The sequence below is a fragment of the Populus nigra genome, chromosome 10, assembly GCF_951802175.1.
Source record: "Populus nigra chromosome 10, ddPopNigr1.1, whole genome shotgun sequence".
In the NCBI taxonomy this organism is placed as follows: Eukaryota; Viridiplantae; Streptophyta; class Magnoliopsida; order Malpighiales; family Salicaceae; genus Populus; species Populus nigra.
This window is the reverse complement of record NC_084861.1, coordinates 2,430,638-2,451,947: the sequence shown is the minus strand read 5'-3', so window position 1 is coordinate 2,451,947 and position 21,310 is coordinate 2,430,638. Positions and strand designations below refer to the sequence as shown.

Here is a 21,310-nt window from a genome sequence, read left to right as displayed (position 1 = left end):
GGGTTTGCTTTTAGTTGGTATATGAGACTAAACAATATCAAGATCCAAAAATGAAAGACCTAATAGGCGCCTTCTTGAAGCAGTATAAATTCAATCTGGAAACTACTCCTGATAGAACCAGCTCGATGGCCATAGAGAAGGGAAACCAATAGTTTGTGAGGGCATATATGTAAATATGACAAGATAAGCCAACACATATCCAACCTTTACTGATAGAGATAAAAATGGTATTGTTGTTCACCAACACCTTTTAATCCCTTTATTATGAGCATTTGATGAGAAGTTTAGCTCAATATTTCCATGAAGCCATAAGGATTACTAAAAGAATTGAACAAGCTATCAAAATGAGAAAAATTAAAGGTCTTATCATGGATTCTAGAATAATGATAAGAGATTAATCAGAAGATGGCTCTTAGGTGGGAAATCTTAGTTGTGTGGTCCAATCAAGTATTGTTGTAGCATCAAATGCTTAAATGTCTTTGTCGAAGATTGATATACCTCTGTCACTTGAGTTTGTCTACCAGCATATAATAGACTCCAGACTTGTTGCCCCAACTCCATCAAATTCCATACAACCACTATTTTCTAGGTAGTATAATTCAAACAAGAGATATGATTATCATGGTGGATCCTAGGGCATCCAATTGGTAAGCAAGGGATGAATTGAGTTTGTGAAGAATAGTGGTGCCTACCATATAGTCACCCTTATTTTTAGCAATGACTAGTAACTTGCAAAATGCTAACATGGCATAGATAATATGTAATTACCCAGAGAATGAGCATTGTATTTTGCTTCAATATATTTCCATATATCGTGAATGCATCACATACTTTCAATGAATTGTGTTTTGTTCCTTGTCTTATTATTATCCTGAAATAAAGAGATATTTCTTTCAAGGGGTATTTTGACAAAATATTTTGATTAAACTGGAACATGCGAAATTCCGGCTAGTCAATCCTAAAAAAAAAGTATTTTGATTGCAGAAATGACTCGATGTTCGTTAAAATGACATGACAAATAATATGAGATGGCCAAACAAATTTTTAACTCACATATAAAATTGAACCATACGTCATTTAACTAAGTTTTAGTATTATGCATAATGACATGTAGTGAACTTAGTAGTCCATTTTTGTTGGACGCACGAATCATAATTCTTATAAGTCCAAATCAATATGTTGGACGAGGTCAAAATTTATCAATTCAAACCGACCTTTCTTGAAATGAGAAGAGATCATTTTTGTTTACTCTTTTCACAATTCTTGAAATATATATCAATTACAATCCCATTTGAGCTTGATAAAATATTTTTAAAAAATAAAAAAAAATCCTGACATGGATCACACCCCATACAAAGGGCAAATGAGGGATTTTTAGTTGAAAAGATGAAGATAATAGTAGAATCAATGATAAAGAGAATGTTAAGAACAAAAGTCCAACGATTGAGAAAATGGCTAAAGGTGAAAAAAAAAGCCATAAACTGGGGGGCATCCAAAAAAACTTTGAGGAAGGCTACGTGAAAGCCAAAAAGTGGAGATTATCAGCACTTAAAAGGTAAGTGAAGGTTAAAGGTAGGAAAATGCCTATCAAGTCTAAGAGGGGCAAAAGAGGTTTTTTTTACTTGAGGAAAGGCACAACAAATGCCAATAGTCGATACTAGAAAAAATATTGAGCTACAAACATGTTTTTTTTTTTTAATAAAGCCTGTCGTATCTTCAAATGATTACATTATTTATCTATAAAAAAAAAGTTAGATTTTCCTTATGGCCTTTGTTAAGAGAATATTATCTTTTAGGTGAACACAAAATAAGTGGCATGGTTATATGTCATTCTTTTACAGAGATAATAAAATGAAAATAAGAACATAATGAGACTAATTATTGGCAGAGTACCCTGACCTTCCATTTGAATTGAAATTTAAGATAAAAGAGTACCATAGAGATAAATGATAGGTAATGAGCTTTAGTATTCTCTTTAAGTTTAAGATTGACAATGAAAGGAGTTGCATTGTTATACGTTAATGTTTAACCTTAATGGGTAACACTAAAAGTTTTTGATTGATTCTAAAATCCTGTTAAGAGTGAGGCATGATTATTGTTTGATTATGATAGAGTTTCCTATCCAGTTTTAGAAAACAAGATTTATTGATGAAATGTATGGCATGATTATATATTGTTTCCTCTATAAAAACAACAAAAGAATGAGAGTTAATGAATAGTTGATGTTGATTCTGAAACCCCCTACACACCTTTTGAGCCTATGGATTTCCTTCTCTTTCACAGCTATGAACCATAGCCTGCATTATATGTTTTTTAAAGCCATTTTTAATCAAGTAAGCGATTTGAACCAATAAATAGCACTCTAAAAATCTTGAAGAGCTCTTCTATATGCGTCGTGACTTCATGAATTAAGTTACTGGTTATTATGCATATTGATAAAATAGAAGCTTAAAAGAAATACTCTTTCTTGATAAAGCCTTAAGTTTTGACTTGAGCATCATGTTTTGTTTTTAAATTTAAAAAATGTCACCTCGTCACGTACCATCAAATGATATATCCAATATTAGAGATTAAAATAACACAGAGAACTATAGAAAAAAACTATTTTAATCTTACAACATGTCAATTTATGTTTTCAAAATACAAGACATTCAAAGAACTGCATGTATTAAATGACATGTGTTGGGTCTTTGACCAAAAAAGCATGATTTTTAAAAATACTTTCAAAAACTGACATCTTTCTTATTTTATTTCAACAATTAGACTTAAACATGCATAATCTTTGAAATGTGCAAGTTGATTCCAAAACAAGAAATATTTTCAAACAAAAAAAATCAACTAAGTTTACAAAGTCCTCAACAAAAATGACATTGACACTTCTTTATCATTCTTGAAAAGTTGAGCAGCCGGGGGCAATACAGTGGACCTTGGGAGGGAAAACAAACAATATTCAAATCAGTTGAGAGCAAAGAAAGATAATCATATGATGAATAAGTGAAATCCATTGAATTTATGTTTAGCATATGGCAATGACAAATACCTCTTGATTATAAGAAGAAGAACGAGCACATTTAGATCAACCAAGGGCAATAATTTTCAAAGACGGTTTATGATTTAGTGAATTTCAGCAGCAATTAAGAGTAATGTTACACTTGAAGGACATCTTTATATTTTCTTCTTGGTTTACCCTCTGAAATATGACTATGACTCCTGAAATATGTTATCGCATGAGTGCATTTCAATGAATGTCAGAAGGATGCACACCACTAAGACTGACTATGAGATAATTTGATTTAAAGCCTATTGACTCAAGGTGCATTTTCACCACATGAATGTGGGTGATATAAGGGAATATCATGGATAATGACAATGCATTTTTTTTCATAATTTGATTAGACAAGTTGAGAGGGACATGTTGAGAAAAACACTGAGTATACAACAATTAGCCTTTTACTGCAAGCTATGAGATGTATGTCTGGACGAATTGAGGTTTCAAGTTGACTGAGCCACTAACAAAGATTTTGGATCTAGTTAAAGGAAATCACCAAATTTGGATTTCAAGTTAATTGAGCTGTAGAAAACTATTTTGATTGTGGTTAAAGGGGATTCGCTAGTTGGGATCTCATGTTGACCGAGTTGAACACAAAGATTTAAGTTTTGATTAAAGGTGGTCTCTAGATTGATATTTCAAGTTAACCCAACTAAAAACACAGATTTTAGTTCTGGTTAAAGGAAATTGTCATATTGGAATTTCAGGTTAACTGAGCTGTAAACAGAGATTTTGATTTTGGTTAAAGAACGTCTTTAGATTGAGATTTTAGATTAACCTAATTGAAAATAGAGATTTAGGTTCTAGTTAAAGGGAGTCTCTAGATTGAAATTTCAAATTAACCCAATCGAAGACAGAGATTTTATTTCTGGTTAAAGGGGATCGCTAGATTGAGATATCAGGTTAGCCAAACTTTTGGCAAAGATTTTGATTCTAGTTAAAGGGATATGCCATATTAAGATCTTATGATAACCAAGTTGTATATAGTTTTGATCGTAGTTCTGGTTAAAGGGGATTGTTACAAAGATAGAGTTTCAAATCAACCGAACTAAAAATCTTGAGAAGATTAGTTTTGAAAGAACAGTTTGTTTGTTTTTACAATCTTACTATGCAAAGCACTTAGTAAGTCTTTGCTCCGTAAATATTGTAAAGAGGAGGCATTTGTTGCTGCCTAATTGTTTACATAATTTTTGAAATATTTTAAAAAATATATCTTCTTGATGTATTTGTGTCATTTTCAGTGTTTTTTCTACACATTCAATTGATAAATTATGTGGATGCCAGTAATTTTTGGAAGTTCAATTCCTAACCCCAAACCATTTATTTGATAAATTATTAGTTTTTGGGACCAATTATTAATTATGCGTATGGTTTTGGAACTGTTTAATGATGATTTGTGATTGATTGAGCTGTTAGGATAAAAATTATCAATTTGTCTTTATTGCATATGGTTAAGTCTTTTAAAAATATATTATACCTGCATATTTTCCTATATAAAAAAATCATTAAAAAAATAGTTTTTACTTTGCATGCATTTTTTGGATTTAATAACTAGTTTTTAAAGCCATGAGAATTTGATCTATTTTTCAAAAGCACCAAACAAAAATTTATTTTGTTTAATATTTTGAATTACGAGCTTATATGTAAGATGTATTTCATATATTAATAAAAAGACAACTTTTTTTTTTAGACTTTAGAATAGCTAGGTTTTAAATTGATAAGATAAAGACTTCTTTACTAAGGAGGACTTTTCTTCAACCATAAACAGACCATAGTTAGAAAACACAATATTTTCTTAGTTTATATCAGACAGATAAACAATGCATCGTACCTCAGGTAAGACACATTAAGGGTTCTAATACATTTCCTTTACGCAATCAGTTCCCTTACTCGAACTATGAGACCAGTTAGGGTTCCTATTGATCAAAACACTAGGTGACGACTCCTATTTTCTTTTTTTAATGATAAAAGACAAGAATTTCATGTTCTTTCCACCCATTCCATTCATGACTATTCCCGATCTAGGATGATGATCATCGCGACGTCATCTACATGCGACAATCTTGAAATATTTTTAGTCAAATTATATTTTTATGGGTTATTTGAGTTATTTTTACATCCATAAAATCAATTGAATTATATCAATCAACCCCCATACAGTTTAAATTACAGATAGCAAGGGTCAATTATCTAATTAACAAAGAAACTAAATTTTGTGGTGATATTATTGTTCATGCATACTCATGCAACTGTAGATTACAATAGTAATCCACAGTGCATTCCTTTTTTTTTTTACTTTTGTTTTTGCACTTTTTCATTTTTTTTTCCAACTTTCCCCTTTTTCTTTTTCATTTATTTTTTCTTTTTGTTGTCAAAATTACTTTCTTTTTTTTTTTCCAACTTTCCTCTTTTTTTTTGTTTATTTTTTTTCCACAATTATCTTTGTTGATTTTACTTTTTAAATATTAAGCTAGTTAAAAATTTCGATTTGTAATTTTTTTCCTTTAAAATATTATGGATTGCTACGCTGTTTTCCCACATAGATTTTCTATTTTATTTTTTTATTTTTTAAAATTATATTTGTTGATTTTTTTATATTGAACTAATTGAGCATTTAGTTTTGTATTTTTTTCTTTAAAATATTGTTGATTGCTACAATGTTTCTCCGTATTTTTTTTGTTTTTGTTTTTTTATGATTTTTTTCTGAAATTATCTTTTTTTATTTTATTTTTTAATATTGAGCTGGTTAAAAATTACAGTTACAATATGTGAGGAAAACATTATAACTTTTCTTGCAAATTACTGTGAATTGCTACAGTATTTTTTCCCACATGATTTTTCTATTTTGTTATGTTTTTCTCTAAAATTGTCTTTGTTAGTTTTAGTTTTTAAATATTGAGCTGGTTAAGAATTGCAATTATAAGTAAATATAAGTTTTTCCTCACAAACCACTATGGATTGATATAGTTTTTCCTCGCAAGGTTTTTTTTCTAGTTTCTTTTGTGTTTTCTTTTTTTGTAATATTTTTTTTCAAAATTATCTTTGTCAATTTTATTTTTTTCAATATTGAGTTGGTTAAAATTTAACTTTGTAATAAAGTTTAATCATATGGGGAAAGTATTGTAGCTTTCTATTACAAAACATTGTGGATTGCTACAGTGTCTCTCCACATAATTTTTTTTCTTATTATTTTTTCAAAATTATCTTTGTTAATTTTATTTTTTTAATATTGAGCTGGATGAGAATTACAATTACAAGTCATTACAAATAAGACTAAATCATGTGGGGAAGTGTTGTAGCTTTCATTACAAAACACTGTGATTTGCTACAGTGTTTCCAACATGGTTTTTTCCCCTTTTTTTGTTGTTGTTTTTTGTTATTTTTTTTTTCTAAAATTATCTCTGTCGATTTGATTTTTTTAATATTGAGCTGATTAAGAATTTAACTTTATAATTTTTTTTCTTTAAAACACCATGAATTGTTACAGTGTTTTCCTATACGATTGTTTTATGATTTTTTTCAAAATTATCTTTGTTGATTTTTGTTTTGAATATTGAGTTGGTTAAGAATTATAATTACAATAAAGCTAAATCATATAGGGAAAGCGTATTTTTTCTCACAAAACACTATAAATTACTACAGTCTTTATCTAAATGGTTTTTTATTTTATTTTATTTTATTGGGAAAAGCATTATAGTTTTCCTCACAAAACATTGTTAATTGCTACAATGTTTTTTCTTACGGGTTTTTTCCTTCCAAAATTATCTTTGTTGGTTTTTTTTAATATTAAGTTGGTAGAGAATTTAGCTTTGTAATTTTTTTTTCTTTTTATTAACAGAAAAGTTAAATCATGTGGCGAAAGCACTGTATCTTTCCTTACAAAACACTGTGGATTGCCACAAATCATTTTGTTTAGTCTCTAAGTTTTTGATTACCAATACAATTTTTTTTTTCATTATGAAATATTAGCTCTATCATATCTTTAGCTTTTATTATTTTTCTAGTACTATTTACAATTATAATATTATTAAATATATTTATTTTATAAACCCGTAAAAACGTGCATGGATACCATCTCGTGTAATCTAAAAGATGTGCATAATCGAACCCGGGTCAGTTTAATAGCTATGCTTTTTACCATTTTATTTTTCAACACTTGTCACTTTTAAGCTGATGTGCTAAGCCACGTGTAATTCGACTAATATATGTGTCTTTCTTTCACCTCACCAGTCATCGGAAAATTGATCAAAATTCAATCGGAGGAGCTCCATTAAAAAAGTTAAAAAGAAGAAGAAGAAGAAGAAGAAGAAGAAAGGTTACATTAAACCAAAATCCATTGGATGAAACACAGGGAGACGACGGCAGAGATACGGCAGCATAATATTTTTTTCTTACAATTTACAGCTACGGCAAGCCTGAGTGATAAATAAGGGTAGAAATAATACTTTTTTTTTAAAAAAAAAACCTTTTTTTGATCCATCGGTCGACGAGATGTCGTTTTCATTCTTCAAGGCGTCACGCCCGAAGACACCACAAGAAGTGGTGAAAACAATCAAAGATAGCCTCATGGCTCTTGATACCAAAACCGTTGTTGAAGTTAAAGCCCTCGAAAAGGTATCTTCTCTCTCTACTTTTATTTATTTATTTTATGATTACTGGCTTGTTATTTGATGATCAATTGCAGATTAATTTTTCCTTGTTTTATTAGATTAAATACAGACTTAATTACTGTTTGTTTATGTAATTATTTGTCAATTGTGAGAAATATATAAAAAAAATTAAAAATTCTGTTGGTGGTGGTTAGGATGTTTAGACGTAATTATTTGTTATGTGAAATGCAATTGGCGAAAACAATTTATTAAAATTTAAAAATGCAATTGCGAGGCGAAAATTAGGGTTTTTAGTGATTCTGGATGGATCATTGGGATTTAATTGATTGTTGATTGATATTTTGAAAGTTATGACAGGCTTTGGAAGAAGTGGAGAAGAATTTTGTGACATTGAGATGTATGCTGTGTGGAGATGGGGAGGTAGAACCGAATATGGATCAAGTTTCGCAATTAGCACTTGAAGTTTGCAAGGAGGATGTTCCTGCTCTTTTGATTCAAAAGTTACCAAATTTGGGATGGGAAGTAAGTGCTGCTGCTGCTACCCCATTCCTTTGGTTAGCTCATGCATTCTGTTAAGTCTTTTTTTTTTTTTCGTTGCCGCAGAAGAGATTATAATTTCTTAGTTTATGTTGAAATGCAGGCGAGAAAGGATTTAGTCCATTGCTGGTCCATATTGTTGAAGCAGAAGGTTGACTCCAGATATTGCTCTGTAGAATACATAGAGAACCATTTTGAATTTCTTGACTTTCTTGTTGTGTGGTAAGCATAAGCATAGAATACTTGTTGTTATGCTCTGATTTAAAAATCATGCTTTTGTGTCTTGTGGGCCTTTGGGGATATAGTTCTTTGATTTCTTCTGATTATCAGTTTTTTTTTGTATGGGTATTCAAGGGGTGTTCGGGAGTATGGTAGTTGTTGTTCTTCAAAATGTATTTTGCTCGAAAATGCATTAAAATAATATATTTTTATTTTATTTTTTAAAAATAATTTTTTTACATCAATACATCAAAACCATTCAAAAATATAAAAAAATTAATTTTAAGCAAAAAAAATGAAATTTTTGGGAAATGTCGTTTCAAACGCGTCCTTAATCTTTATATAGTCTTCCTGAGTACTGCCATGTGAATGCATTTTCTGCCCAAGAAGGAAACAGGGTTGTTTCATCTAAAAGAGTTGGAATTTTGTGTCTATTACCAAATTGTAATTCAGAATGATAATGTTGCAGGAAAATAAAATGAAATAAGAGAATAACTGATGTCAAAGATCCTTCTAAATTTTTTTCATAAGGGTATCATAAGAAAATAGTACCCTAGTCAATGAAGTGAAAAAAATAGTTTTTGCCGAAGACCCATAAAATTGTCTTGTTTTTGTGCCCAAAGTTATTTGTTTCAAGATTATTTTCTCTGTTAGAAGGTTTAAATCATACTTGCTATTGTGGATGGTTGGAGAAGGGATTTGAGTTTTTGGAAGCTGTAGAAACTATTAGAGACACACTAGTAGGGTTTCTTGGAATGATACCTAGAGGATAGAAAACTTAAGGTTCATACCTAGGGTTCTTTGGCTAACAGTAACTTGAGTCACCCAATCAAAAGCAAATTGCTGAAAATTTTATTCGTAAACTGATTTTCTCTCTGTATTGAACAATTACATAACCTAAAAAAGTGGTTGTCCTATTTAAAGTAGGAAAAACCTAATAAACCTAATTAATCATTAGGACTAATAAAATACCCCATTAAAAAATTAAACCTAGACAAATTTTCCAGATTTTCCTGCAAATCTGGATATTACTGCTGCAAAAATACGTTAATTTTTCTTATATTTTTGTACATGCTACTTTTTCATATGGAGTCTCTGTGAATAAGAAATGTCATTAAGGTTACTGTATGAGATTTAATGTTTTACTCTGAACAGCTATGATAACAAGGAAATTGCCTTGAACTGTGGACTTATGCTAAGGGAATGCATAAAATTTCCGACACTTGCAAAGTAAGACATTCAAGCTCTTTTTTTTTTTATTTCTTTTGTGGCCACTGTGTTATAGCTAAAACTCTTAAATTTTTTAATTTGATGGTATCAGTGGAAGGAGCTCTATTGTTATCCTTGCATAATTGATCAGTGCACAAAAGTAGTAGTACTGAAACATGGAAATAGTGACTCTTATGCGCTTCTTATTTGGCCTGTATGTAAGCTTCATCTTCATAAAACTTTCTTGTACTTTGGCATCCTCATGTGTTTGTATTTATGATCACAAGTCATCATTACCATTATTGTGATGACCTTTGACTCCATTGGATTACAATCACACTCATAGGAGGCCTTCTTGAGGTGAGACTTCAGGTGGTCAGGGCTTTGAATCCATAGCTTTTATGTCACCCATAAGTGTGAGACAGCAAGAGGTTTGAGTTCTCATTAACAGCTCAGCACGGTAACTGTTTCTCATGCACATTGAGAAATTTTGACCTTCTTAGAGGAGAGGATTTTTATAATGTGTTTGTAAGCATGAGGAGTTGCATATCCTTTTTTTTTCCTGAATAAAAACACATGGAGATTTATGCCTGTGGAGTTATGAATTTTCAACGCATTATTTGGTAGAACTCCTTCCTGTATTTATTTTTTTCTGTATTCATTATTTGATGTTTATATTCCAAATTATTTTTTTATGGTTAATGGTTCATGTGAGAGCTTCCCTGGAAAATAGGAGAATAATAACTCTAAGTGTGAGTACCTGCGACCAGGGGCTAGTTAGAATTTAGTTTTATTTGGTATCTTGACATGGGCTTTGGGGTTTCCCCTTCTGTACATTTTTGTGCATATAGGGTTGCATGCCCTTTTATGTTTTTCCCTTTATTTTGGCTTCAAGCTGATTTCACAGGGATCTGTTTTGTCATTTCTATATTTTTGTAAAATACCTTTTGTGATATCTTCTCCATCAATTGAAAGGACTGCTCATGCGTGACCTGGGTTTCTTTATGATTTTTTTTATGTGCTCATTGGTTGTGGTTCTACCCTGGTCCTTGGGGTCTTTCACTGGTTATGGCAATTTGAACTGTGCTCACTGCTGCTAAAGTTATTTAATTCCAAAGTTTGAATGCTTTGATATGATTTATTCAGTGACTAGCTTATTTACTGTAGAGATTAATGGCCCCACTTCCACTGATTGTTAATGGAATTTGATAATTGTTAGCCTATTGCTTTTCTGAGATTTGAAATTTCAGTCAGTTTCAATTCTAACAATTACTAAGTGTAAAATGGCTGTTACAGTCAATGCTGCTTTTGACATCTGCTTTTGATGATTTATTTTTTTTATTATGACAAGCAAGTTTTAAGTTTTCACACGGATAATTTTTGTAGTGATGTTTCAGATACATATTAGAGTCTGCAAGCTTTGAGTTATTCTTCAAATTTGTGGAATTGCCTAACTTTGATGTTGCTTCCGATGCTTTCTCTACTTTCAAGGTCAGAGTTATGAGTTTACATGGTTTCCACAACTTGCACATTGTCGTATAATTCATTAATCATCACAAAAAAGGTTCTTGTTCAAAGCACATTCTGGGTATTCTTTAACTAACATATGTAGATCAACAAATTTTAAGTAACATTTCAATCAAGATTGGTCTCCCTATATCTATCTAGAATCATAAAATTGACAAGCAAGTGTACCTCATCATAATGTGCAGTAAGATACTCAGCAACCACAGTGCAAAGTGTACCTCATCATAATTACTTTACAGGCAAATCAACTTCGTCTTCATCTTCATCTTCAACATCCCAACTCAAGTCCTCTTCTTCTGCACTTCCAAACCGATTATGCAATTCCCCTCTACTTGTACCAGCACTTGCTGTGTTCTCAGCAGCTTCCACCTTGCTCTCATCATTACTCCCAATATATTCAATCTCATCCCAGCCAAGATCTTCCTCCTGCAACGACTGGCTTGAAACGATGGACACATCACTGTCTTTACACGATCCACCATTACCCCCCTTCTCCTCCAACGTATCCATGCTTTTGTTAGGCGATCGGAGTGAGGGCAAACCACCATCTTCCCTCTCCTCAATTTCCTTCTCAATTACACTCTTCTTATTTGATTCACCTTTCGACAAAAACCCATTACCCTCCTCCTCCTCCTCATTATCATCATCATCATCATCAAAATCCCAGCTTAAATCCTCCTCTTCATCACCGGAGATCGCTCTTTTAACAAGCAATGCCCTTGCTTCCTCTGCTTGTTTTAGCATAAACAGTCTATAAAAATACCGGCTCCAAAAACTTTGATCATCAACCTTACTAGGCACAACCTTGCAATAAATTTGATTAACAACCTCATTTTCGCTGATTAATCTCTTAATCTCTTCATTTTTCTCTTCAAACACAAAACCCTCCGACTCCCATTTCTCATAATCTTCCTTGTCCCCCGGTTCAGAACAATAAGTATCCAAATCACATTGCAACGCACGCACTTGAGCATCGAAACGACTGTACTTCAAGCCCAAATGGTGTCGTTTAGTCGAACTACTTGCATCACTATCATCATTCAAATCACGATGATGATCAACGGCTGAGAAAACGGAGTCCTTACCGTGAGAGATGATCTGGGCCGTTGAATTCCAAACGGTGGATCCGATATCATCAATGACTTGGCCGACGGACTCGAGGGAGTGTTGAGCGACGGCGGCGCCGGATTCAAAAGAAGCTGGGAGGTCGTGGACAGCGCGTGAAGCGACGTGGCGTATGACGGCGGTTTCTTTGTTAAAACCGGATCGTAATTCTTGGAGGTCTTTTTTATATGTTTGGATGATGGATTCTGATTTAGTTGATATGGTTTTGATTAACGAGTCAAAGGACCACGCGAGGTTTAAGGTTGAAGGTTCCGGTTCCGGTTCCGGTTCCTGTTCCGGTTCCGGGTCAGGGTTGTCGGAGCTTGGGTTGTTGGGTGGTGCTGTATCTTCATCGATGACGGATTTGAAGAAATTCATGGGAATAATTTAGGGTTTTCTGTCAGAGCGTGAAGGGAATCGAAGAGCGTGATCTTCTTGCTCTCCTCTGCGCTGTTATTTATTTATTTATTATGTATATTTTTTTTGGATAAATAAGAAGAAGGATTTATTTATTTATTTATTGAGATTGAGATGGAAGTTTCAAGTTTAAGTTTGAAATGATAGTAACGGTCAACGGTTGTATAGTGGATCGTTTTTTTAACAAAATATAATTGAGTTCTTATAGATTTGAATCCTAATTAAATATGATTGTGTAACTGATAATTTTTTTTTATGAAACAAATTTGAATCTCTTTAATGAAATAGATTTGAGTCTCAACTGCTATACCTTATATTATTTCCATTGGCATGTGTTCTGTTTTTTTAAATGTAAAAATAAATATTAAAAGTATGGGGGATTTTTTTTTTTGTAATGTTATTAAATCCGGTCAAGCAATTAAATCTTGAAACCTTTCAACCTTATTCTATACCTCGTGCAAGTTCTCAATTAAATCACAGTGGAGCTAACATAAAGTAAATTGGTTAATTTCATGGGTTTAAAAGCTATGTGAATACCCCCACAAAAGCATATTTTAACTTATAAAAACATTAAGATGAAAAACAAATACTGAGACAATGACATATTAGATTATCTCGATCACCTTATGACTTGGTTTATAGACTCGATTGGTTTTAATAACTTTTTGTTTTAAAATAATCTTTACTTAATTATATAATAAAAAATAGATAGTTGCAATTTCGAGCATCAATCCTAAAATAGATGTTTATTTGAGACCGTGATAACCCTATACAAAGTAGAAAAAAATCACTCAATAAAATTCATTTCCCAACTAACCCAATATCGAATTATGAAAATAATAAATATTTTTTTTAATTATTATCAATATTAATTAAAAGACCAAATTGCCCCTGAGATTACAATTAAGCACATGAAGTCAAGCTTTAAGAGTGAAATTTTAAGGAAAAAAACCCTTAGACCCAAGTGACCCAAGTTAAGTGTTGTTTTGCTTTCAAGGCTATTATAGTAATTTAACTTTGTAAAAAAGATGTATAAAGACAGTAATAACCTCGATCAATTAAAAAATAGTTAATCCACAAAATTGAAGGAGGGCGAGTGTGAAATGTTTTGTAGGAAAAAATGGTAAATTAATTGTTTCAAACCACAATAATTGATTCAAGCGAATCTTCTCAACCTGGGTTAATATTTCAAATTCACAATCCATGAAATTCCAGACCTGAATTCAATTAAGAAGTTCAATTTTCAACTAATTTAATATTGAATAATGAAATTGGAAAAAAAATCCCAAAGAAAAAAACTTATCAAAGCAAAAAAAAAATGAACATCAAATATGAAAGAAGAAAAGAAATGGAGGGTGAAATTGAAAAACAAAATAAATTCAAAAATTGTCTTACATAAAAAAAACAAAAATCAAAATAATAAGGATCAAATCTGACATGTTAAAAAATTAAAGAATGATGAAATTGAAAACAAAATCAAATTTTAGAAATTAATTAAAAAAAAGAGAGGGAAGACATATAAAGAAAAATAACTTGAAGGGCTGATTTGCAAATTTGAAGGGTCAAACATGGATTTCTAGGACTAATGAGAAAAGAACGAAAAAAAAGATCGTTGGCACCGAACTGGAGGTCAATTGACCATATACACTACATGAGGAGGAAGACGAGGCTTAAACAAATCGTATGATATGGTAGAAGAATGGTTTTGACCATTGGAGTCAGCTACACACGTTGCTTGAAGGTAGCAGAGTGGCTAACCTGAGCAACACAACGTCATCAATTTTTTATTTATTTATGAAAAAACCACATTGCACCTATAACCCAAAAATTATTATGAAAATACCTTTGTGAAATGACAAAAAAAACGCATGTAGACAAGCTTTTAAAAACACATGGTAGAAGAATGGTTTTGACCACTGAAGTCAGCTACACATGTTGCTTGAAGGTAGCAGAGTGGCTAACCCGAGCAACACAACCTCATCAATTTTTTATTTATTTATGAAAAAACCACATTGCACCTATAACCCAAAAATTATTATGAAAATACCTTCGTGAAACGATAAAAAAGTGCATGTAGACAAGCTTTTAAAATTTGATTCCGAAAACAATAGAGTCATTACACTGTAGCAAAAAATACGAAATATAAAAAATAGCCCCTAAAAAATCATGAAAATATCAAAATGCTCCTTAAAAATCATGAAGGCAATAGGGTCACAATGTCTATCATTGTAATATTTTAAGGGCAAAACTGTAATTCGCTATTATAATCCACAGTAAATCGAGGCATATGTACAATACTTCACTCACATGTTTTAGGTTTTCCTTATTGTTAGGGGGGGTGGAATTTTTTCTAACAGAAGAAAAGATGTTAAGTCAATGTAAGCGCTCCTAAAAAAGGGTCATTAACTCTATTGTGTTTATTAAGCTCGACTAATTCAAATAATACAAAAAAAATATACAATGATAATAAATAGACCAAAAAAATTGACAATGTAAAAAAGGCTAAAAAACACCCAACTCAAGCTCATCCAAATTAGTATGCCAAATTTATCACCTAAACATGACACCATCGTAAACTTGTCAAAAGTAAATTGAATAAAACTATGAAACTCAATTATCAAACAACCAAATTTTAAAGGAAGAAACTTAAAAAAAAATAATTAAAAAAATATATGAAAAAAAGATTCAAGTCAACATGGTAACCCCAACCATGGAAATAGGATTGAGATAACCCTATCGAAAGGATATTGAGAAAAAAAACACAAAGATCAATTCCTAATAAATTAAATGTTGAAAAGTAAAATTGAATCTTTTTTCTAAAAAAAAAGATCTAAAAAAAAACCAAAGTCAACATGTGTTAACTTTCAAAACTCGTGACCCTAGTCATGAGCTCGGGACTAACCATGTAGAAGGAGAACCCTAAAAAATAATGAAACAAAATTCCAAATCATCAAAAAATTAAGGGATGAAATTGAAAAAAAAAACAATACCAAAAAAAAGATTCACAACAAAAAAAAAAACATTTAAAAGATTAGGAAGTAAATTTGATATAAAGATAATTTGAAATCAAATGTTGATAGATGAAATTGAAAATAAAATTCAATTAGAAAAGCATTAAAAATAACAAACAACAATCAAACTAATAGGGACCAAATTTGATATAAAAATTAAATGAAACTAAATTATGAGGGGAGAAATTGAAAATAAAATTGATCAAAAATAGATTAAAAAAATAAAACAAATAGCAATTAAAGAATGAAGACCAAAATGGAAACAAAATCAAATTAGATGACACCTTTATATTTTGGCAAGAGGAAGAGAAAGAAAAGAGGAAGGAGAACAAAAAAGTTTATCAGAGCCCAAACCACCACACCGCCGTGCACATGCTTGACACTAATGGAAAAGGGACGGTGAGACACTTCCAACGCCACCCTAAAAGGTGATGTTTGGTGGTGAAGCGACTTCACACGCCAATAATGTTTTTTAATAAATATTATTAAAAAGATCAAATCGTCCCTTGTCAACTTGTCTATCACAAAAAAAAAAAAACTAATATGAAAGGATGGAAAAGCCCCTTTATATAAGTTAAACAATTTTTGCATGTAAGAATAATAAAGTCTTTACTCTGTGTCTTTAAAATGTAAAAAGATTAAATTGCTCTTGTGTAACCTTTTTTTTTAGGGCAATATAATCATTACATCATGCATTTAAAAGGTAACAAGACTTAATTGTCCCCAATCAATTTCACAATGTCTAATGGGTCCTTTTTAAAAAGACCATTCTACCCCTAACATCAAGGCAGTTGATTTTTTTAAGGAAAAAATAGTAATAACACTTTTTTTTAATAGTGATATGTGTGTATGTGCATAATGAATTCTCTATGGGTTTTAAGGCTTTTTTTTTTTTTTGTAATTTGAGTTCTAATTACTATAATGTATTTAGTTATTATAAAATAAAAAAAATATTATTTCTCGCAAGATATAATAAATTTCTCAACTAAAAAATTTATTAGTTTTTGATGAAGTCGTGAAAAAACTTCGTATAAAAAACTTTCCATTACCAGTCTTGGGTTAGGTTGTTCTTGAAAAACCAAACCCCTATTAAAACAAATGATACTCTTATGTTTAAGTTAGTAGAGATGTGAAGAGAGAACAATGTACTATAAAAGAGAAATAAAAGTTAACTTTAGGAGCGTGTATCTGTATGTTTTACGTGGCTCTGTATGTATGTAAGCATGTGTGACTTTTTTGTGGAAGAAATTCTTTCGTACTTCTTGGTGGATGAGTATATACGTTCATCCTTGGACTTTTTTCGTGGATAATGAGACATATAATTGGTGGAGAAATTAATGCTAGACATTAATTGTGGAGCTGGAATCCATGGGCTAACCATGGTGACTCGTTGATTATTATGCTATGCATGGGCTAGACACCATTGATGGAGAAGTCAATGCCCCATACTAGTTGTTGTGCATGTTATATGATTAGAGGAGAAGTTGTGCTACAATTGAGAAGCTATGCTAGCATGAAAGTTGTGCTAATTGCAATTGGCGTTGAAAGGAAGTCACGACTCAATGTCGAATTTTTTGTATATAAAAGTTTGTGTATAGCTAGAAAAGTGTGTGGTCGTATGTGTGTATAGCTATGAGTGTGTTTGGTATTGCGGTAGTTGTTGTGGTTGTGGTTTGAAAAAAAGTTGTTTTTATAAAAAGTACTTTTAGTTGAAGTTGGTTTGAAAAAATAAATAGTTGGTTAAAACTGTGGTTGAAATTAAAGTTGAAGAAAAGGTAGTTTAATGTGTTTGATTAAAAATACTTTTGAAATTGAGGTTATAAAATAATTTAATATATATATATATATATATATATTGATGGTTTTAAATTTAAATATTGTAGAATTAATTACTCTTATTATATCATGAAACAAATAATACTTTATATAAAATATTTTTTATTATCTCATCAAACTATTTGCAATCCTATCTCATATACATGAGGGCCACTGTGATCCTTGATTAGCTGAGCAAAGTACAATATCAGATAAAAAATCATTTAGAATGAAATTGAGATTGCAATCATACTCGAAAAAAATTCATCATCTTGCTTCCTCGAAACTTAAAGCATAATTCTCTCAAGAAATCAACATCACCAACAGATAAAACTACACACAAGAAGACAGTTTACCGAAATCTTGAAATCCACCAACACTACTAAGAAAACTGATCAACAAAGTGTAAGGAAAACACAACAAGTTTAAATGGCAGATTAACAACAAAAAAAGCCCCACATGAGATAAATAAAAAAACAAAATTGATCCATAAATCGGATACAAAATCTCCAAATTAGTACTCAAAACCCAAAATGGCAACTATATAATTTCTTCAACATACAATTTTCATTAAAAAATCAAGATTTCAGAAACAAGTTCCCAGCACTGTTGTGCTTCCTGCAAACCGAAACAGTGGAGACTGCTTGGCACAAATGATTTCGGTGAAGGTGATCTGATCTTCGCTTCACAACAAAAGGGACAGTAGGGAACAATGACGAACACTGTCTATGGCGTCAATCTTCGTCCAAATCAAGGGAATAGGGGGGAAGGGAACAGAGGAGACAAGCTCGGGTTGGGAAAATGTTGTGTTGAAATCTTTCGTTTTACAGGAGAAGGGACAGAGGGGAACAAGATGGATCACTGTCTCTGGTGTCAATCTTCGTCAATCTTCGTCAATCTCATCCATATCAGTAACAGAGAGGAAGTGAACAGAGCTTAAGCTCGGGCAAGGAAAGTTTTTTTACAAGAACAAAAGTGTCTATGAAAAGTGTATGGCATGGAGTGAAAACTGAAAAGCAGTTGTTACTTGCTTTTCCAAAACTGAGGTCCAACCTCAGTTTTTGGTGGAGCCATGTTAAATAAAAAGTGTGGTTGAAAATAACCAAACATCTTGATACTGCTTTTTTTATTAACCGCAACCATAACCGCAGTGCCAAACGGCCTGATAGAAGGAAATTATCAGCAGCACTTGGAAAAAAAAACATAGTGGTGCGTGCAAGAAAAAAAAGAGAAGAGAGAGAATAGAGAGAGAGAGAGAGAGAAGAGAAAAATGACAGAGAAAAAGATAGAGGAGATAAGAGAGAGAATAGAGAAAAAAAAAGAGACAGAGGGAAAAAAAGAAAAAATAAGAGAAAAAAATAGAGAGAAGAGGGCCTAGCTTGGCCGCATGGGTTGACGTGGTCAGCGGATCTTGTCATGTGAGCTCAATCGATGTGATCAAAGTAATATTTATTTTAAAAAAAATTTGCTCCATTAGTTTTCAAATTTGATCTATTAGTTTTTTTTTTACTGTATATTTAGTTTACTTGGGGAAGTAGTGCACTATATTCTTATTATCCATAGTTGAAACTTTAAATTTGGTTTGTAGCTTTTTTTTATGCAGGATCCCATATGAAAGTTAGAAGGTGGATTTTTGCCTAATATGAAAATACCTAAATCCAAAGCGGTTGCTTCTCCATATTTAGCTTTGCTACTTGCAGATTATCATTTCATATGATTTATGTTGTTGCCTTGTTGATGATTCATGCTTTTCTTTTAGCTCTTACTACTAGTTAGTGGCATGCACACCGATGCGAAGAATTTTTTGGTAATGTTATTAAACTCAATTAAACTTGTAGAGTCCACATCATAACCCCTCAACCTAGTTTCTAGATAAAGTTGGGTTTCAAAGTAAACTATATGGGATTTGACTTAGTGTGATCTAGTTGACCTGATGATTTGGTCAAAACTCGGTTAGAATTTTAAAAAACAATTAAAACATCAATTTAATGTTTTTTTTTATAAAAAAAATACTAGAACAACAATGTATTGGATTAATCTAGATCAAATTAGGTTAACTTAACTAATCCGTGATCTAGGTCATAACCTTAATCGGTTTTACTAACCTTGTCTTTTGAAATATATTTTTATTTAATTAAACAATTATAAAAGTAAATGTTTGCAGGAAAAACAATGAATATAATTATAAAGAGAAATATATTTCTTCAACCTAAACTTGATTTTTTTATTAATGCATCTCTTGATTGTATGAATGAAAGTATGTTTTTTAATTATAAAAAATGTTCTTTAAATAAAACCTACCGTGATTTTAAAAGTAAGTTTAAAAAAAGTATTAAGAGAATGAATTAATATTTTGTATATGATTGAATGAAAAAAAAAATAAACAAATATGATAAAATAATATAAAAAATCTATCAAAAAATTTTATTTTTATTGAATATTCATGAGTAATCTTTTATTTTTTATTTTTGCATATTAGGTACATAGTAATTGAAAAAAATTATTAACATTCTTATAAAAACCTATAATATTATTCAAGAACCATAACAAAATTGAACAATAATTTTAATATTATGTTAAGCCTTTTCCCTCTAATGCATTACAATGAAAATTCAAAAACAAAAATGAAAAGAAAATAAAAAAAATGTGAGGTGCATCTGCCAAGAAGACTGAGGGCCACATGTATGATTAAAACAAAAAAAAAAGAGCTAGCTCATGTGGGCTTGCAAAGCTAGGCTCACATGCTCCCCTTCAATTTTATTTACTAAATGAAAGATTTTATTTTTATTTTTTTAATAAAAAAAGCAGATGAAAGCATGTACATGCTTAGATTTTAACCATAAAAAGATAGTTGAAAATCAAGTTAAAATTTTTGTTTTCCCCAAAAACTATTTTTAAAACATATTTTCATTTAAAAACATCAAATAAAAACCTTTATAATCTTAATAAATCAATCTTTCAACTCAAAACACTCCAAAATTAGTTCAAAAACACAATTAAACACCTCAATAATATTTCTCTTATCAAGAAGTTCACATTGACCCTAAACTTGGTTTTTTTTTTTCACAAAATATGAGCAACCAATTATTTTCTTTCCTATGTTATTTTCCAACAACTTTTTCTTTCTTTTCTTGAATTGAAAAACTAAAATGTAAATAAACTAAAGTATTGAATCAAAATATAAAAATTTTAAACTAAAGGGACCATAAATAAAATTAGAAAAATCCTATAAGGATTTTTTTTTTTTTAAAAAAAAAAGGGCACTAGATGGACAGTATCAAAGAGAAAAAACCTTGTTTTTTTACTTCAATATCTATTTTGATCCCTGCATTTTCAATATCTTGCAGGCAATAAAAACTAATTTTTGTTAATGTAAAATCAAACATCAATTCAATATTAATTTTTTTTTTAACATCATGATAACTCAACTCTAAGTAAACACCATGTAGAATGATAATTTTCCTTTTCTTTTGTTACTGGTGACCCTTGTGGGGCACTATTTTCGCAATGTAGAATCCAATATATTGCAGTGCACAACTAGCATTTGCAACAGTAGTGACTTTGTTAATTAGATTTAACAGTATACAGGCTAGATAAATCAAAAAACTAAATCATAAAAGGTCTGTGCAATCAAAGGTGGATAACCCCAGCACAAGAGCCAAATGAACTCTCACCACAGGTTTACAAAACTCTTGCAGCATGCTAATTGCTACTAGCAAGCTCAATTCTTGCTGGAAAAGATTTCTGATAAGGTGAAGGATGATCATGCAGACAAAGACCAAGCAGACCAGCATCTATAATCTCACCAGCCA

The 21,310-nt window shown here is 31.0% G+C and overlaps 2 protein-coding genes across 4 annotated transcripts; one reads left to right on the top strand and one right to left on the bottom strand.

Annotated features, from left to right (window-relative positions):
* Positions 1-7,212: 7,212 nt before the first annotated feature.
* Positions 7,213-12,805, top strand: LOC133705865 (uncharacterized). Of its 3 annotated transcripts, none has more exons than XM_062131269.1 (5): positions 7,213-7,663; positions 8,017-8,181; positions 8,300-8,418; positions 9,571-9,645; positions 11,022-12,805. In XM_062131269.1, the coding sequence occupies exons 1-5, from the start codon at positions 7,541-7,543 to the stop codon at positions 11,164-11,166; spliced, it is 627 nt and encodes a 208-aa protein (XP_061987253.1). In that variant the 5' UTR covers positions 7,213-7,540; the 3' UTR covers positions 11,167-12,805. The 3 variants fall into 3 exon arrangements, with proteins under 3 accessions (XP_061987253.1, XP_061987255.1, XP_061987254.1); XM_062131271.1 differs by having other exon boundaries at positions 7,215-7,663; positions 11,011-11,154; XM_062131270.1 differs by lacking the exon at positions 11,022-12,805 and adding an exon at positions 9,737-10,845 and having other exon boundaries at positions 7,215-7,663.
* On the bottom strand, positions 11,139-12,633 carry LOC133705863 (protein DOS2-like). Its single transcript, XM_062131268.1, has one exon. The coding sequence runs from the start codon at positions 12,631-12,633 to the stop codon at positions 11,380-11,382; it is 1,254 nt and encodes a 417-aa protein (XP_061987252.1). The 3' UTR covers positions 11,139-11,379.
* Positions 12,806-21,310: the final 8,505 nt, after the last annotated feature.